The 20,236-nt window shown below is 40.0% G+C and overlaps 2 protein-coding genes across 5 annotated transcripts in view; both read left to right on the forward strand.

Annotated features, from left to right (window-relative positions):
* Positions 1–2,083: 2,083 nt before the first annotated feature.
* bpgm (2,3-bisphosphoglycerate mutase) lies at positions 2,084–7,585 on the forward strand. The gene is made up of 3 exons (XM_042110738.1): positions 2,084–2,164; positions 2,790–3,390; positions 3,950–7,585. The coding sequence occupies exons 2-3, from the start codon at positions 2,790–2,792 to the stop codon at positions 4,123–4,125; spliced, it is 777 nt and encodes a 258-aa protein (XP_041966672.1). The 5' UTR covers positions 2,084–2,164; the 3' UTR covers positions 4,126–7,585.
* A 2,176-nt stretch (positions 7,586–9,761) lies between these two features.
* Positions 9,762–20,236, forward strand: part of cald1b (caldesmon 1b) — a 36,494-nt gene continuing 26,019 nt past the window's right edge. For 2 of the 4 annotated variants that reach the window (XM_042110729.1, XM_042110730.1), the window contains exon 1: positions 9,764–9,974. The gene's annotated coding sequence lies outside the window, so the exon portion shown is untranslated. Of the gene's footprint in view, positions 9,975–20,236 lie in introns of all 4 variants that reach the window. The other 2 variants (XM_042110731.1, XM_042110726.1) reach the window with 2 other exon arrangements.

Below are 20,236 nucleotides of genomic sequence, written 5' to 3' on the forward strand. Positions count from 1 at the left end.
ATAGCATTTCATGTGTTGTTTATATAGGAATGTAAGTTACTAAGAACAATAGGTGTATGTCCTGGACCACAATCTTCAACATAGGCCAGAAAAACAACAGCAATTACCTCATCTTTATAATCTCATAGGCTTATGTTCAGAAAAACAACAGCAATTACCTCATCTTTATAATCTCATGATAGCTTTAGAAGAACAGCAAATACCTTATCTTTATAATCTCATAGGCTTATATTCAGAAAAACAACAGCAAATACCTTATCTTTGCAATCTCAGGCCTATGTCCAGAAGAACAACAGCAATTACCTTATCTTTATAATTACATGATAGCTTGTCAGGTAACATCCAAAACTGTTAATTTGAGTTGACTGTAAATTCCTATACTGCCAATGGTGCTGCTGGATATTGTACTATCACAACTAGCATATTTGTGTAAAGCTGGTGATACACAAAGCAACTTTTTCAACTTTGTTGCTGTAGCATAGCCTGGGTGAACCCAGATGAACCTGTTAGCAAATTTGAATTAGTTCTACAGATCCAATCTGTTCTACAGGTCCAATTTGTTCTACGGGTCCAATTTGTTCTCCAGGTCCAGGTTCTACAGGTCCAATTCAAATTTGTTAAAAGGTTCGTCTGGGTTCACCCAGGCTATTGTTGCTGTACACGCAGGCTACGGTTCACCCAGGCTATTAGTCTGGGCAGTCTGGGTTCACCAAGGTTATTGGTCTGGGCAGTCTGGGTACACCCAGGCTATTGGTCTGGGCAGTGTTCCTGACTATCGTGGTTCTGGCACCTTCCCATTGATATCGGGTAGCTATCATTTTACTGGAGAACTTTAATCATTAGGCATATTTTCACATTGCTCAAACCGTTGCCCCATGTGCAGCAACATAGCTCAAACAGTTGCCCCATGTGCAGCAACATAGCTCAAACAGTTGCCCCATGTGTCATCAGCTTTAAGGAACCTAACTTTTTAGGCTATATTGTACGATGAGAAAAAGTGATATTTTATAGGACAGTTTTAACTAGTTCTGATGGACATGTCAAGATGAAATGTCGAGATTAAAGTCAATATGATATGTCAACTTTATTAAATGTTGAGTTTAATGTCGACACGTCGAGATTAAAGTCGACATGATATTTCAACTTTATTCTCGAAATGTTGAGTTTAATATCGTCATGGCAAAAATATTTTTTTTCTTCATGTGTGGCTAATACTCTGTCGTAAGCTTCCCAACTCGAATTCCCCAGTGCCACATCAAATAGTTTGAACTAATCTAGCTTTCTCCATAATCTAAGTACCCAGAAGCTCGCATCATGCTGAACAAACCCTCTCCGTAATCAGAGCTCCCTTATATGTTTCATTAACAAGTAAATACACTTTATTTCCTAAACCTTTCTTTGAACTTAATGGGCATAATCATTATTTATTTCCTAATCATAGGGGCATAATCATTAATCATTTCCTTACTTTTTGAATATTTGTTTTACTACAGGCTTAAAAAAAACATCTAAAATGTCTGAATAAATGCATATAGTCTAAATCTAAAATATTTAGATCCTCTCAAACAAATGACCTGTGTTTCACATGGCTGATTTCTATAGCCTAGATTTCAGCATTTAAAAAGGTTTACCTAGGTAAGGCCAGTAGGCTAGGCATAGGCCTACAGGTCGGCTGCCTACTTCAATGAGTTTAAGAAAAGCATATTTTACTGGTGTGAGTTTATTTTGGCACACCTGAGTGAGTCGTCTGAGAGCTTATGTATGTCTGCACACACAATTTAAGCCTATTTTTACTGTGACAGTTAGTGGTTGTATCGTTGATGAATAGAGTTTTCATCGAATCCGAAACATTACATCATAGGGTGAATTTTACATAGACAGTAAAAGAAAGGAATTTTACCATAGAACTGACCGAATTACAAAAACATGACTGAACACCGCCTCGGATGTTTGCCTTTAACTACAGACCATACAGAGTAAAGACAGCTCCGAAAGTACCGCCTTCAAGGGAACTCTCCCGGTCCCTATTGGATTAGAGGCTGTCAATCGCCTACGCAAGTAGGAAGGCGCATGGGTGTGTGCTGTGCGCGCAACTCGCTGCCATGTCTCTGTCCACAACCCTGCACACTGCGACCATCTAGACGTCTGACTTATTATCCTAAAGGCGAGTAAAACAAGAAGTATAATATATGCATTTCTCTTATGTTGAAATTATACCCGTTCAAGTGTATTGTGTTATTTGAAGTCATTAGCTTTAAATTATGAAGACAAATTGTAGCTAACGTTATGAAGCAAATGTCAGAGTGCAAACAGTCGTTTCACGTCACGTCAGATAAGATGGGCAACCTTAGCTATAGCTAACGTTTGTGGTATTCCATAGCTTATGAACTCTATATTTATTTGTCGTTGCATTTGAAATGACCATATAGGCCTTTTCGTTTTCAAGTCCAATCATGTTACTTCAATGTGTGTCTGAGTCTGAACCAGTTGAGCATCTGACATTTGGCTTGTAACCCTAATCCTTTAGTCCACACTCATAGCCGAGTATCTATGTTGTTTTGATGTGACACTGTGTACTGTAGCCGATGCAGTACACCTATTGTGTGTATTGTAACCCGTATGTAATGATATAAACATCAGTGCTCTGGCTGGAGCTGGCTGTGGAGGATCTGGAGTATTGGCTGTGACGTTCCTCAGATGTGGGACACTGTGTACTGTGCAGCATAATTTATTGTTCCTGTTCTGTGCAGTATCGGTGCTCTTCTCAACATGCTATACTTTCTACCCAGATGTCAAAGTACAAACTATTCCTGTTGCGGCATGGGGAAGGAGCCTGGAACAAGGAGAACCGCTTCTGCAGCTGGGTGGACCAGAAGCTGAGCGAGGCCGGTGTGGTGGAGGCCCAGGAGTGTGGGAGGCTTCTGAAGGAGCAGGGCTACAAGTTCGACCGCGTCTTCACCTCTCTGCTCAGCCGCTCCATCCAGACGGCCTGGCTGGTCCTGGAGGCCATGGGCCAGGAGTGGATCCCCGTCACCAAGTCCTGGCGGCTCAACGAGCGCCACTACGGTGCGCTGATCGGCCTCAACCGGGCCGAGATGGCCCTGAACCACGGCGAGGAGCGGGTCAAGTTGTGGCGGAGGAGTTATGACATCACCCCGCCGCCCATTGATGAGTCACACCCGTACTTCGCCGAGATCTACAACGATCGGCGCTACAGTACGTGCGACGTGCCCAAGGAGCAGCTGCCGCGAGCTGAGAGCCTGAAGGAGGTGCTGGACCGGCTCCTGCCGTACTGGAACCAGGTGGTCGTCCCAGAGATCAAGAGCGGCCACACCGTGCTCATTTCGGCACATGGGAACAGCTGCAGAGCCTTGCTCAAACACTTAGAAAGTACGCTGCCTTGACCACAACACTGCACACTGTCACTTAGTGGTGTAGAAATGGTTGGTTTTCTGAAGGAGCTTCCCCAAGTAACCAGATGACATGAGCAGTTCTGCTGTTCTGGAACACTAACCCCATGTCATGCCAACAGACTTTTTAAGTTCCTGAAATGGCACCAATAACCTCATCAGAAAGGGCACGGGGTTAAGGTTACTCTAGTCTGATGCACTTCGACCTTTTAAAAAACCTGTCAGTGCTACTGTACTACCGCAGGCAATGTCATACTACACATTTAGGTGGCTTAACACATGCAGTAGACACAGTGTACAGTACACCCAAATGGATCAAATGTATAGGCCGACCCACTTGATACATGTGCATGATTTAGCATGACCCAATTTTTCCAAATCTTTTTTTGTTAGAAGAATAAACATAGACTATCTAACATACCGGTACATACGTTGCATTTTGATGTTTACCAATGAATGGAGTTCTAATGTCATGTATTTACTGTGCTTAACACACACATCTGAGCACCTCTCTGCTCTCTCTGCCCTGTGTTCTGTAGATATATCGGAGAAGGACATCGTCGGTGTGACGTTACCCACCGGGATTCCTGTGTTACTGGAGCTGGATGAGGATTTGAAGCCAGTGAAGCCGCGCCAGCTCCTAGGAGACCAGGAGAAGATCCAGGCAGCTATCAAAAAGGTGGAGGATCAGGGGAAGGTCAATGCGCCCAAATAAGGGCCAGCACAGGAAGTACAGAACTCTGACCGCTCCAGAAGCAGGGTTGTCAGGGTAACTGTTGTTTGCAGGGTATCACCAGGGAAGGCCACACCTTTACTCATAGAGGCTATTGATTAAGATTACCATAGATAGTAGGAGGCACATTAAAGAGTGTAGTGTAGGTTAACGGTTTGTTATTAATGGCTAAATTCGATCTAACACAATCCATGGTTCAGATACAATAGAGCTTGTGTCTTTTGGAAAAGAAATGGAGAATTAGTAAGAAATTACACCCTTCTTTTTGTGTGATGACTGCACACCTCCTGATTGAATGGACTAAATGTTGCTGTTACGTTTCTGTTATGTTTCTGTAGCTAAATGTTATGTTTGTGTTTGCCTTTCCAGTTAGTGTAAGTACTGTATGCATCAAACGTGCCATGTTGTGTATTGAAATAGTTTGTGATTGGCTCTTCCTGAAGCAAATTCGAGTACTATAAAACACTCCTGATACTGTTCCTTAGCATACAGCATTATATCTCCCCCTGAAACCTGTGAGGAGAGTAGCGCAGGAAGTGTCATAATGTCAGTGGATTGACACAGGAAGTGAGATAAGTGAGAGGAGAAAGAGAAACTGAGCACTGGTGGGTTTATTAAGGGAATTAACGAGAGGACCAGAGGTGCCTTATGTTTAAGCCAATGAGAGACCTCTATCTGTCTTATGTTTAAGCCAATGAGAGACCTCTATCTGCCGTCTGTCATGCTGATTGGATGGTCAGCTGACTCACAAAGGGAAAGTACATGTGTGGAACACACTGTTACAGCAAGATGAGCGCAAGTATAAGCCCCATGATGCTTTGCACATGCAACTAACAAAGCCCCCACCCCACATCACCTCTGTGTTTTGTAGCTACTGTAGGCTGGAAGGCTAAATCTAAACTCCAAGTGGTGTATATTTTTTTTTATTGTAACTCTGTATTAGAGTGAGTATAAGTACTGTATGCATTTGGGCATTCGTAGCTGATAAGCTGTTGCATGCATGTATGCGCTATCATCTCAGCTATCATCCATCAGCTATCAAGCTAGGCTAAAGCTAACAAGCAAGTATCAAAGGGCATATACATACTGATCTTATGGTGGCAGACTTGTCAAGCTGCATGTTCAATGAACGTTGGTGCCCCTAAATATTTATATCATCTAACATTTAAATGAAGTTTTTAGGTAAAAACACTGAACAAGCCTACATTACCTCATGGAGTTAGACAGAAGAGATCATTCATTCCAAGCTGTATGGTGAACATATTTCCTGCATGACGTACAAAAAAAGAAAAAAGAAACAAAGCTATTCCTTCTCACCTGAACAAACAAAACCAAGCTTTTTACTTTTTGGATGAATCAAACTTGAGAAATTAGAGTGGGTGGTATGAGGTAATTTAGCAGCACTGGTAATTTGCACTGGTATATATTTCCCTTGTTTTTACTGCTGGTTTGACATTGCATAGAATGTGGAATAATGATTTTATTAGAAACAGCATTACTACCCTTGTTGAAAAGTTACTGAAAATATGGCACTTTTTAAAAATATTTATTTTTGCCCAGGACCCTATATCTGTAGCAGAGAAGTGAAGAAGTCCAAAAGTGACCCTGTGTAAAGAGTGTCTAGTTAACACAGGAGTGTTGATAGTTAACACAGGAGTGTTTGTCACCATGAATTGCCTCAGAATACATCAGTTCTGCTGTGCATTTTACACTGTAAATGAGGCCTATGTTACTTTGAGTATTTTAAGTTTGTCTATTTATTAAGTTGTTGTCAGTTGTTTAGGTATGCATTATCTACATGCAAGTATATGTTGTATTTATTGTGTAAGAGCACTAAACAGAAATGTGTTTTTATTAGGGCTGTCAAAAAAATGTGTTAATTTCGATTAATTAATTACAGAAAGAATAACGTGTTAACGCTGATTAATCACGAGGTCAAAGGTCACAGACCTTTGACCTCGTGCAGTCTTGGCTACAGTAACTGAAGGAGGCAGATGAGAAAGCGCTGATTGGTCCAGTGACTGGAACATGTAGCTTACGTTTAGAAAAATGCCCAGATGGAGCTGTTGTGACTGGAACATGTCGCCTACGTTTAGAAAAACGGCCAGATAGAGCTGTTGACAAGAGCATGTTTTCTGCGATTCAGTGATTTCTGCAGTAAGGAATTTGCGTATCATAGGAGTTTGTCAAGTCTGAAGCATCACCTCAACCCAAAGGTAGATTAGGAGTTAGCACAAACCCGCTGATAATAATACATAATGCTAGCCGCCAGCCTTGTCAACGTTAACTTGCAAATGTATTGTTTTTAGGCTCCATAACAGACCGACTAACTGCCGACCTTCCTTACTAAATCGTCTGCATTACCTCGGTGTTAGGGTAGCCTACTGCACACGTCAGCGAGTGGAAACTTGAGTCATTTGCATTTGCATTTACATGCTAAAAAAAACATCTTCCGAGAATCGTGAAACATTAGGTCTACCTTATCAGTAGGCCTTCGCCTCCACAAGAAAAGCAAGTTCATTGTGTAGGCCCCTACAAGGAGAACAAGATGAGAAGTAGGCTATTTACAAAGGCAAAGTCAAATATAAATATATGGCGACTCTAGGTAAAGCTCTAGAGTCACCAAAAACACCTGAAACTGAAGCTTTAAAGTCTGTAATGTTGGTTTGGCTTTCCATTGATTCACTAATCTACCACATTTTTAATTTAAATATTTAAAAAAATATGTTCATAGCAAAAATGAATGCATGCGATTCATTTAGATTAATTATTCACAGAGTATGTAATTAATTTTATTTTTTTAAATCGCTAGACAGCTCTAGTTTTTATATAATAATTTAGGAGCTTTGTTACTTTCTGTGGTCCGAAGTAATATTATGTGTAGGCTATTGTAAAAAGTGAAAGCGCTTAAGGCTGAACTATGACTTAATTAGCTTGTCACTGTGGACATTGCAAATGAATGACTGGGAAGTTCCTTATGAATTTAATGAAGTATGAGTAAAGGTCATGAATAAATTGGTTTTGAGAAATTAAACCATAGAGATAGACATGGTGGACTGAGTAAAGCTATGCAGTGTTTCCTAACCATATGTTGCAACCCATAATGCATTTGTAAATGAAATAACTGAAGAGAAATTAAACCATAGAGATACATATGGTGGACTGAGTAAAGTTATGCAGTGTTTTATAACCATATGTTGCAACCCATAATGCATTTGTAATGTATTTTGGCTTCTATCATACAACTTATGTAGAAGTGAGCACAGTAGTACTGTATCCTATAGCTCAGGTCAAATTTTCTATAGACTCTAAATGAGCTCAAACCTTATTCTGCCAGAGCGTCCTCCTCTCACGCTCTACACATTTGCAACTACAATGTCATGACAGGGACACTGTGATGTTTCTCATGCAGGGAAAATGTCATTAAAAGGCTCAAAAAGAACTTGTGTGCATTTTGGTTTGTTTTGGAATGGTGTCAGGATTTAACCTGTGTTACCACAAGGAGGAGCTGCAGGGGGAGCTCACAGTACAGAGGGGTGGAGCTACAGGCGTAGCTCAGAGGGATGAAGCTGAAGGCGTACAGGATCTCACAGCACAGAGGGATGTCATTAGCTCATGAGCAGGCGGCTGTTAGCAAGCATCAGTGGACACTGTAATATGTTAAGCTTGGTATGATGAGCAATATTGAGTGAAGCAATAAAAACCGCACATACAACAGCACAAGGTTAATGGTGTGATACCCTATAGTGACACCTCACTCTGTTGAATGGTGTGATACCCTATAGTGACACCTCACTCTGCTGAATGGTGTGATACCCTATAGTGACACCTCACTCTGCTGAATGGTGTGATACCCTATAGTGACACCTCACTCTGCTGAATTATTCTTGGTATTCTTGCTCAACCAACATGCTTGATGATTTGAGTTTATTTCACTCTGCAGTTCCTCAGGCTATTTTGACTGCACTGTAGCCTAGTTGACACCAGACCCTTTTTCACTGCTGAAACAAGTTGACCTCCATCTTCATCTGATCTTTTGTCTCTCCTAACACAAAAAGGAGATGGCTGCTTGCTTGGTAAGAATCATCACACGAAATGAATATTTGGGGCTATTTTAACGTGTAAAGTGTGGGTGTTAAATGCATCTTTAAACATTGGTAATAATGTGTTTTGTGAATTTCATAGGATCAGATTCTGTACTCTGCAATGCCATGCTGTAATATATTGGAACATATTTGCCATTTTCCAGACGTTCAGAAACTCTGGTCTAATATTTTATTTGGGATGGAACGTGTTTCAGGGGCAGATAGGAAGGCCCTATCTATGACAGAAGATTTCCCAAATGAAAACATTTGTGCTGGAGAGTGTTCTAAGGTTGGGATATGATAGGTGCTGGAGAGTGTTCTGTGGTTGGGATATGATAGGTGCTGGAGAGTGTTCTAAGGTTGGGATGATAGTTCTGTTCCACACTGAGGTCTAGTAACCACAGCAACACATTGGAGATGAAGATGAACAAGCCAGTGAGCTAATCTGAGATCTGAGACTGCTGTGCTAATCTGAGACTGCTGTGCTTGGCCCATGTTATGAGTTATGTTCAAAGACAGAGAAGCCTCATCAGTGAGGTGTGTGTGTGTGTGTGTGTGCAGTAGCTCATTCTCCATGCCTCATCACAAAGTTGACATGACCATACTCTACGAGGGGGCAAGATAAACATGGGTCTTTGTCCAAGCATGTTTGTCACATTTCCAGTTGATTAGAACCTTTTAAATATTAATTTAACTGTAAATATGGACATTTTCAATCATGTAGGCCTACCTAGTTTTATAGCCATTCCCTGACTTACAAATGTTAACACTTCCCTTTCATTTAAATGTACTGTATTCTCTTGTCTTTCCTGTGTTGAGAAATGACATGGGGATTTAGCCTCGGTGTCACTTTATTTTCATACCTTAGTGAAAAAGAAAGTCATGCACATGAACTAAAAATGTACAGACACTCTGATTAACTTAAAGAAGTTGAAATAAATAGGAAAATGCTTCTGTTACATTTTAGATTTTCTTGCAAGTAATTGTGGGCAATGTGTTTTTGTTAAAAAAAATATTTCTTCATGAGGTTATTCTTTTTTCAGAATAAATTAGCTTCCCTTTGAGGTTAAATATTTCCTCATTGTTTTTATTGTGAGATTACAATAAATCATCAAAAGATTATTTTTTGTACCTGTTTAGTCAACTTTGCTAGGGGTGCCAATAATTCTGGGGGGCCCAGTAAGGTAGGCTATTAACAGTGCTTGTCTCTGAAAATATTTTGATCTGTTTTCAAATAGAAAATATGATTGTTTGTGAATGTTTTTTGAATATTTATGAAAGTATTTTGCAACATTTGTTTTGGGTCTTGACTATTTCTATCTGACCTAATGTTTAAGTCAGGCTACATTAAAATAATTAAAATGACGTGATAGGCTGTCAACATAATGCACTCCTGCCTTAGGCTACAACATGAACCTGGTCAAGAAATTGTATATGACGGGTGATTTGTCCTAAACTCGGGATATGTCATTTGAAAAATGCACACATGTGGAACAGCTAGCTGTGGTGAGGCTGGACCTGTGATCATAACAATAACACGCTCTCGAGACCGGAGGAGTTGAGTATTCTCTGCTCGAGCTCAAATGGTGGCACGTGGAATTAATAAACAATAGAGTAATTAATGTTATATGATGGGAGTGGCCAAAAAGGTCCCTCAGCTTTATATTGAGGTCCTCAAATCTCGTTTATTTTCAGTCAGTCGAAGGAATCGAAGCCCAACGAAGATTTATTTACGCGACTCGAAAGGTAAGAATTTTAAAGAATCATCATCTGTTGTCAAATCTGACTCGTATTTAAACTTTAGGCTACTATAGGCTATAGATGTCTCCTGTTTCTTTTGCGTGGAAGTGTCTTGACATTGAAGTTGCCATGAAATAATTGTTTGTAGGCTATTTCTGAGTGAATCTGTGAATTAATTATAATGATCACTAGAGATCCCAGCCAAGTGTAGCCTAATCTATAGATATTTTGCTAAACGTTTAGAGAAAAGCAGGACTGACGCATTGTCTCATTAATAATGACAAGAAGAGGAACACACAGGTGACCACACAGGTCACAATGAGAGATTAAGAGACACACAGAGTGGTCCTAACCAGGCCCGGATCAAGGCTGCTCAGATTGGGGGGGCAAATAGAAATTTGGGGTGGGCACAATGAATACACCCCCCCGCTCAGTTTAACCTACAAATGCCTTACTTTTCACCTTAAAACCCGTATCTAATAGCAAACATGACATATTACATAGAACTGTTAATCATAGATTTGATTGTAATATTTACAGATATCTAGGCTATATTTAACATTTATTTTCTATGTGGCCTGTTATGAAATCATGTATTGAACAATTAAAGCACAGTTCAGCTTTAAGAAATTAAAATTGTCTACATGCATGCTTAGCATTTTGTCATCATTAAGGCTACTTTGACAAACTCTTAGTCAGCTGATTTTAATATTTACAGATATCTAGGCGATATTTGTAACATTTATTTTGTATTTGGCCTGTTATGAAATCATGTATGGACAATTTAAACACACTGTGAAACCTGAAGCCCAAAGTTGGAGCATTTAGACATTGCTGCAAATGTAAAACCGGATTACTCTGGAATGGCTAACTGTACAGGGGAATGCTTTACACCTTTTTATTCGGTAAGGTCTGCTGTTTCTTCTAATATATGGTTTGCAATATCTTTGTGAAGAGTAGGCTATCTATCGGAGTATAGGCTATTTCAGCAAAGAATGGGTGAATTTGGACGCACTTTTTTCTTGCCGTGCTCTGTCACAGTCTCCACTGCGTAAAAGGCATAGGCTAAATTAATTTGCGTTGTGAATGCTAAGCTTAATCAGGCCATAGGCTAAATAAAAATCGCTAGTCGGATGCAAAGCAGAATATAGAAAGATATGGGCACCAAGGCCACAGTGGCCTGTGAAGCTCGGATTTTCAAAGGGACATCACGGTCAACGCAAGGGGCAACGACGTGGCCGCCGTAAAATTCCCACCCAGCTTATAACACAGTTAAGGAATGACCAATGTTAACAAACTAACTGGCTAGATCACCTTAGAAAGCTAACATGCACATTAGCTAAAAACAAACCTTATTCAAACGAGAATAATACAAAAAAGGTCTTTATTTAAACCAGCAACAAGAATCTATATTACATCTAGCCTATAACCTTTATGGAAATATAGCTAAGCCCTCTCTACTGAAGTATGAAACAGCAAGTGATGCACTCAGTGTGGAATGGTAGGGGAACGCGTCGCTGCTGCTCCGGTAGCATATTTATACTATCCAACCAGCAAATCAGCACCCTCGAAATTCAGACAGGACGAATTAGAAAAGTGTGATTGGCAGATTCAATAGCTGTCAATTAAAATTGACCAATTAGGTGGGGCAGAAGAAATATTTGGAGGGGCATTGCCCCTCCCAGCCCTATTCTAGATCCGGCCATGGTCCTAACACAAGTTCTGAAACACTTTTCCTCAGAAGTCAGTAGCCTATGTGTCCGCCTAATGCACCACAACACTAAAGTCACTGGCCCAATATATCATTAATGAGTTGAATTTAATTTAAGAGTTAGTTGTCGGCAAGCTTATCTGCAATATTTGTTATAATACATCATCACTTTAAAGTTTGTGTGAGGTAAAGGTGCCATATATTCTTTATTTCTAGGGTCTTAATATGACGCACTACCTCAGGCAAACTTCTTATGATGCACTACCTCAGGCAAACTTTTCACCATTTTTTGATAGAGAAAACCTGTCTTTTTAAAGGGAACCATATTTTTTGAGAAATTCATGGGGGAAGTCATCATCCGAATTCACCATCATGATGACACCTGGATATTTACCAAGTCAGGGCTTTATTCCTTAGATGGTGTGGGCTAAAGAAATCTAAATCTTCATTATGCTAGTTGCTATAAAAAAAAGCTATCCTGCTAAAGAAGTGTATCAGCAACAATGTAAAAAGCTATCTTGCTAAAGAAGTGTATCAGCAACAAAAAGCTATCTTGCTAAATAGCCATACAGCACCTTGATATGGCATGTGCTAACCCTATTGATGTGATCATATGTTGAGTGCATAACAGTTCTATAGGCTTTATAGTTTTAGGAATAGGTGGGTCTCAAAAAATTAGAATATCGCATAAAAGTTACTTTTTCCCACCTAAATTATTTTTAAAAAGTCAATCTTTCATTATTATAGATTCATTAGATATATAAAGTGAAATATTTCAAGCCATTTTTTTGTTTTATCTTAATGATTATGGCTTACAGCTCATGAAAACCCCAAAATGAGTTTCTCAAAATATTAGAATAAAGAGGTTATAATACAGAAATGTCGGTTTCCTGAGCCTTTAATCTCTTAGTCTCGTTCAGTAAACACAACCACAATCGTGGGAAAGACTGCTGACCTGATAGTTGTCCAGAAGACACTCACTGACACCCTCCACCAGGAAGGTAAGCCACAGACAGAATGATGTATAGACTTACTATAGTAGATTATTTGCCATTCTGAAATGGAATATACCAGAGCCATATAGACCCTTTCAAGAGTTCCATTATCAGCATCATAGTTGGCCCCACAAGGCTTCCGTTTTAACATTCCATATGTTATCTTAACCTGTTGAGGAGTGAATTATTTTCCTGTTTCCTTCTAGAATTCTATGCAAACGATCTATAGTTTCAGTGTTCTCAATTCAGTCTATGGGGAAAATCTCTGAGGGTAATTGTCACATCATAATGTGGAACTCTTGGTTCGCAAACATTCTAATCACATATTTGTGACCGTACTCCTAAACAGGTTAATGCAGAGGAAGTAGATTGGGAACCAAATAGAACGTTCAAGCATTGTTTTTGTTTTTATTGTTGAAATGGTCTATAATTCAATGCATTCCTGTCAGGTGTGCTTTTGAGTATTCCTTCCACTTCCTGTTTCATGATCCTCGGAAAAGGCGATTGTAAAAGACATCAAAGCTGCTAACTCTATGAATGAATGCTTGTTATTCATGCATCTCTGTGCTGCCATTATACCATTTATTGGGTTCAATTTGAAACAATAGCCTGCTGGAGGACCAGATGGGTTTTTTTTGTGAGTGAAGCTGGTCTCTTCCTTTGTGTAACAGAAATGTAGAACTCAAGTTAAGATCCCAAATATGGATTATTCCCCCCTTTCCCTGCTTTTCCACATTTTCTACTTTTCCCTCTGCATTGTGAATGTAGTGTCCCCTGTCAAGTTGTCCATTTCAGCTCTAGTATCTTTCCACGTTGCTTTGGAGCAAACAGGCAGGAAACAAATGCCTCTAGCATGGGGAGTTCATGAGAACATGACGACCACCATGCCAAGAAACCTTGAGCTAAGTTTGAAAATGTGCTCTTAGTTCAATAACTGTTTATTGGGCAATTTAATAGTTTGTTATAGCTTCAATGTTCTGAGTTGCAGAGGTGTTCTACATTTTATGGGATACCAAAGGTGATGTTTTCAGAATCCTTTCAGAATGATCAGAATTGTGATATAGAGCCACTCTAGTTAATGCTCGAGCATGGCATTTCATAGTTGTTATGGTGTACAAGAAGAAGTATTTAACCTTAAGGGCTCTGATTTGTACACATGTAATGTGCTATGCTACAAATTGCTGAATGCTATAAATTGCTCAACCGATTAATGCTTCTGCTTATTTTCAAATAACCGGTAGTGCCCAAAACCAGAAATCGCTTCCACTATTTCCTCTTAACTAGAGAGAAACATAACATATTGTGGGATAATCGCTGAAGATGTATAGATGTATTGTTTTGCATTGCAACAGAATTGAGAGAGCTGCATCTAATTTATTCAAACATCTACTGAACATCACTACCATAAAGGATGCAGAAGCCACCAAATGAAGATGGGGGGGGGGGGGGGGGGGGGGGGGTACTTTTAGATATTGATTTATTCCTAGTCATTACCTTGACAGAGGCATGAAGAGGTACTTGAAGCAACAGGGTAATAGAAAGCTGCTTAAGAACCAATAGGAACAATTTATCATTATGAAGGCTAAGAAAGAGGCAAGGGAAAAAGGAAAAAGTAAAACATGGTGGATAGTGGGCTACTGTACTGTGTATATATTAATATGAGCTGCAAGTGGAGATGAATTATTCCTGGATGGTCTCCCTGTATTATGGCAAACATCTCTTAGAGTAAACCCAGTGCTTTACTTCATCCCAGCAGCGCTCTCTTAAAGGCTGGAAATGTGTGCTTCCTTATATAGCAGCTGCAGTGCTCATGTGGAATAAGCCCAGAATGACTGCAATTACCACAATCCCTCTTTATGAGCGTCTTGAACATGAACAGGATTCTGAAGTTTGACTTTGGACATGTATTTCTGTCTGTACAGGCATGGCTGTTCTTGGCAACATTGTAAAAAGTAATATGTCAAATGCTGTAGTTACAGGGAAACATGCATCTGTGTCACTATTGCTGTTTAGCTAAGATGGGTTATTATTGTTGGTTGAGAAGGAAGCTGAATCAGATGCTCTGTTAGGAAAGTGGCTTTCCCTCTGCTTCTTCTCCTGATGATTAGCTTTGTCATGTCTGTGTTTTGAGGTAACCTGTTGTCACAAACAAAGCTGTTTAGGGAGAACCATAAAAATCAGCAAATGAGCTGTGTTTTGAGAACCTGTTGCCACAAACAAAGCTGTTTAAGGAGAAGCATAAACATCAGCAAATGAGCTGTTGGGTGAGTGTGTTTGGAACAGACTGTGTTTGGAAGAGAGACTATTTGGAAGAGAGTGTCTGTTGGCAGAGAATATTTCCTCAATGTATGGTGACCGTAGGGCGTCATTCATTCATTGTGATGTATGCTGGGAAATCTGGGGAGATCCACCATAGTCTAAAGTGACTATTGCAGTACTTTCAACCCACACATGTGGATGTACAGTAGGGTAGTACCCTTCACCATGAATGAAAAACAGTAGTTACCCTTCGGTATTATATCTTGAAATAGTGAGTTTGGCTTGGTAACATTTTCTGAGACCATATTTGGGCAGATGGAGTGATGCCAATGAGGCAGTGGCCTTTAGATTGTGACACAGCACAAGTGCTCTTGTCACTTCTGTTTATTTATCCACTGGACACCGCCCACAGATCCCTGCAAGAAGTCCTGAGAGAGAGAGAGAAGAGAGAGGGAAAGAGAGAGAGGAGAGAGAGAAAGAGAGAGTGAACATTGAAAGACAAGTCCATAGCTGCCAGCTGCTTTCTCTTCTCATGGTGTAATCTTCCTAATGTGATTTGTGGCTTTGACTTCAAATGCTAGTGTTAATGCTAATTAGACATTTAGAAGGAGGTTTTAAAGGAGAATTCCGGTGTGATGTTGACCTAAAGTGTGTTGAAATATGATACCGAGAATATGAACTCTCCATGCATTTCCACGGAATTATAAAAGAAAATAAAGTTCCACTGTCTCTCACTTTGATGATGGTGATTTATACACTGGCTCACATGCAGTAGACTTAATTAAGTAGCTTTCATCTTCCTCATGTCAAGTCAGATGTAAAACACATTGTGAGAGAATGAGGAAGTAGTTTAGAAGCAGGCAGCTCACTGGGATTAGTGTGTGCTTCACCTCACTGTGTGTTCACTGTGTGCTGTTTGTGTTTCACTAATTCACCGATTGGGTTAAATGCAGAGACCAAATTTCCCTCACGGGATCAAAAAAGTATATACTTATATATACTATATAGAATGAGGAAGTAGTTTAGAATGAATCTCATGCACAACAGCACTCAGTTGAGAAGACACAGAGGAGCACATGATCAGCACTAAAGTAACCGTTGGATCGTGAGATGTCTAACAGACTGAACAAGCTGATTAGGAAAGCAGGATCTTTGCTGGGGACTACTCAAGAGCCTCTAGAGTTGGTGATGGAAAGGAGGATGTTGCAGAAATTGTTACACATCATAGACAATGCATCACATCCCCTACACAGTACACTGGCAAAACAACAAAGTGTTTTTAGTTGGCGGTTTCGCCAAAGTTGCAGTAAGGACAGATATAAACCTTCTTACCCACAGCAATAGCACTTTACAACGACTCTCCTTTGAGTAGAGAGAGACAACTTATCTTTTAATCTTTTATATCTAATATGGAGGCAATTGTCTTGATTTATGTCTTATTAGGCAGTTACACTTTGGCACTTGGATGTGTATGGTACCTTGACAGCTACCATATGCTATGTCTTGTGGGTGAAAGTAATTTCTTGTTGTAATGTAATGTATGTGGACTATATGTGTGTGTGTGCTTGCTGTATGTTCATAAGGCTGCTGAAACAACTGAATTTCCCTGTGGGATAATTAAAGTATATCTATCTATCTATCTATCTATCTATCTATCTATCTATCTATATATATATCCAGGGCCGGAGTGGGGCCACTTTTCAGCCCAAGAGTTTCGGGGCCAAGACCTATACACAGATCAAGCTTGAGTTGTGTTATCAATATTTGCAAAGTCTATGAATTGCCATATTGGATGATACAAAAAGGCTAATATTTTAATTCATTTAATATGTTACTTGCGAATAGGTTGACGCTACATCCAGTAGGTTATTAGCCCAATTACGCCGTTATAATCATGGCTATCTCTCTTTACCAGTTGCCACTTAATTATGTCTGTCCTCTTCAAAAAAAAATTGGAAGTTTGGCACACTTGGCAGCATTTTCTTCCAATACTTTTTGTCTTTTTACCTGGCCTTTTCAGTCCCTCATGGCGTCTTTCTACCATCCATCCTCCCTGACGCTTACACTACGGTAGGGCCGGCCCGGCTGGTAGGATATCTGAGAAAACTTTTTAGGAAAGACGGGCTATATGGACCCAACCAATTAACTTTTCTTGGGAGGGGAGAACAACCCATGCAGAGGCTGCTGTGTTAGGCATAGAATGCGAACGTGTGTAGCCAACTTTAAGAGAAGATAGATTAACGTGACAAATGTCGATATTTTTCCCTCGACCGGCCCAAAAGTGAAGCGGCCCACCTGGAATTCTCCCGATTCTCCCGATTACTCCGGGCCTGTACAGTATCTATCTATCTAGAGTTGGAACCCAAAGAAGAGGTGACGCAGGTGTTTATAAAATAAACTTTAGCTAAAAATATTGTGAAAATATTGTGAAATAGTGAACACAGCTGGAAGGATTATTGGTGCTTCACTCCCCTCCCTGAAGGCATCACTGGCGAAGAGAGCTCAGCGCCGCCTGTACTTCCTGCGAGCAAGTGCTCCACCAGCCATCATGACCACATTCTACCGAGGCACCATTGAGAGCATCCTCTCCAGCTGTATCGCTGTGTGGGGCGGAAGCTGCACTGAATACAAAATATGACACATGTAATGATATGGGTTTTCTAGCTGAGCTTGCAAGTATTTAATGTATACTTTAATGTATACTTGGTCAAATCTCCACAAACCTTACACCCAGGCTCTCCCTATCCACCTTCCTCAGCATCATTAGCATGTGAAGGTTTGTTTTTCCTCACATGATTAATCCTCTCCTGCTCCTAGTGACTTCGGGTGTGCCTATGTTTATATTACAGTTTTTCTCAGTCGCTTTGGTGCTTTTCTCACATCACTATTAACGTTTGCACAGCAGTTAGTGCATTTCTCAAAACAATTAGTGCAAACTGCAAAACCTAGTGGATTACCTGCAAAAGCATGTCACTTGCTCAAAATGGATAGTCCAGTCCATTCCTCAAAAGCAAGTCTTCATGTCAATGAAACTGCCAATGTCATCAAAATGAGGAGTCTTGACACCATCGTTTATGAACAAGATAGTCAAATGGCTTTGTCATGTTTTCATTGACAGTTTATTCTCTCAGTGTTTTCCAATGCAAAAAAAAAGGTCAGAACTCGGTGACACTACCTGAACATGCTCAAGACAGCACTATACAGTACTTCTACAGCCATTTGAAAACTACAGTAAAGTTACACATTGCTGTAGTTAGGGGAGTAAGTGAGTACAAGACACTGAATATGTATGTTTCACATTTTTACTCAATATGCTCTTTGCAATTCTACTGCATTGTGACAGAATTTGATAACTAGTTTAACAATTTTGTATGTAATGACTCAAGCAATGAAATGAAGACTATTAGTTTAATTGGGAACGACTATTCAGCATCCATAAGTATAGTTCATTTTGACTGACATGACTGTGGTGGTTGAACTATTAGTTATGAGAATTTTCATTCTGATCTGAGAAAAGCACCAAAGCGATTGAGAAAAACTATTTTCTCTTAGTGGGTTTGGATAGTGTTCTGATTTCGTTGGTTTTGGCTGTGGAGCAGCTCTGCCATGGTCTGGGACGATATTCACACAGCACAATATCCCAGGCCCCGAAAGTTAGAGGTGTAAACTCTCAGTTGATTAATGTCCCATTCATAGCGCCTCTTCTGTGTCTTACATCCACCAAGCAACAATTTTGTCTCTTGACTGAGAGACTCCATGATGCCCTTTTCTCTAAAAATGGCTTCCAGATTTGTGTGGTTACTTAATGTGTGTGAATATTTATTTTTCTGGTTGTAAGATCAGGTCGAACGGAAGAAGCTTTCTTGTGACATCTTTTCTCCAACTGTAGTTTAGGCTGCAGAGGCAGAGATCTCGTAAAGGGCAACATACCCAAGAAGCAGAATAAGTTACAGATGTGTCAATTAGAACGTGTCTTCAATGCCCCCTCACATGGAAATGATTTGTGGTCAAAAATCTACAATACACTCAGTTGAACAGTTGTACATATGCTCCTGTGACAGGGATGCGTTTCTAGAAAGCGTAGTTGGCTAACCTCCGTAGTTGTTGGATTTGGGGTTTCTAGAAAAGGTAGTTCGAACTCTCAATCGCAAATTGTTTGGTGGTTTGAACTGCTGCCCCTGGGTGGGTTGGTAGTTCCAGTTGGTGTCCGGAGCGCCTAACCAAAAATCACAACCGCCCAACAAAACATTACGAGGTGGTTGTTTATCTTCTGTCTCAATGATTGATCTATGCTGTAGCTTCATTTTCATTAAGAGACTGACTCCTCTACTGGGCTCATTCTTGCTATTGATGTTAATTCGAGTGTTGACTTGCTTTTTGATAGGCTAGTGTTATAATCTTCACAGGCTCTTTAGATCACAGTGATCAGTGATGTAGTGGCTAAAGCAGGTGATTTGTTGGTCGCACGTTGTAGGTTTGATTATCTTATGAAGTGAGATTGTCCTCTTGCTTCTGATTACGTGCAGGTGAACTGGTGTGATACGTGGAAATACCAAATAAAGCTGTGCAATTATATTTGAAACAATTGTTTTGACTGATGTCATGTACCTAATGGTCTCTCGATGTAGCGTAACTATATGCATAAATATTTGTTGTGTCTCGTAGGCCTACTCTTACTCAGAAGTGAAAAGTAGAGAGAGGATTTAACACAAATAATGACACATATTGGTCGGCTTAAGTAAACTGTTTTATATGCTTGCAATAGGTTTAGGCTTTTGCTGATGCCACTGACAATGCCAGCATTAATCACTTTTGGTTTAAATTAGAAAAAATGTCGACATAGGCTGTGGCAGAAAATTTCTAGGGGGTGGGGTATTACACTTTGCCACTGTTTCCACCAATGATATGTATCGCTGCATCATCAACAACGTTGTTGGAACCATATATACATAATAAAGGCCTTTACCCAACGTCTGATAACAAAACCACCCCCAATATGGACTGGAGAAACCCCTAAATATATTTAAGCTATTCGCCAGTGACCGGCCCAGGGGCCCACTGCCATGACCACACATAGTTATTCTATAAACATAATCCTGTGTTGGTACTGTAGCTCTGTCTGACAATGTCATCCAATCACTACTTTACTTTACAGTACTTTAGTCTGGCTTACTCTTCATACGGATACAATCCAGTACTTTAGTCTGGCTTACTCTTCATATGGATACAATCCAGTACTTTAGTAGTCTGGTTTACTCTTCATATGGATACAATCCAGTACTTTAGTAGTCTGGTTTACTCTT

Source organism: Alosa sapidissima, chromosome 11 (assembly GCF_018492685.1).
Source record: "Alosa sapidissima isolate fAloSap1 chromosome 11, fAloSap1.pri, whole genome shotgun sequence".
NCBI lineage: Eukaryota > Metazoa > Chordata > Actinopteri > Clupeiformes > Clupeidae > Alosa > Alosa sapidissima.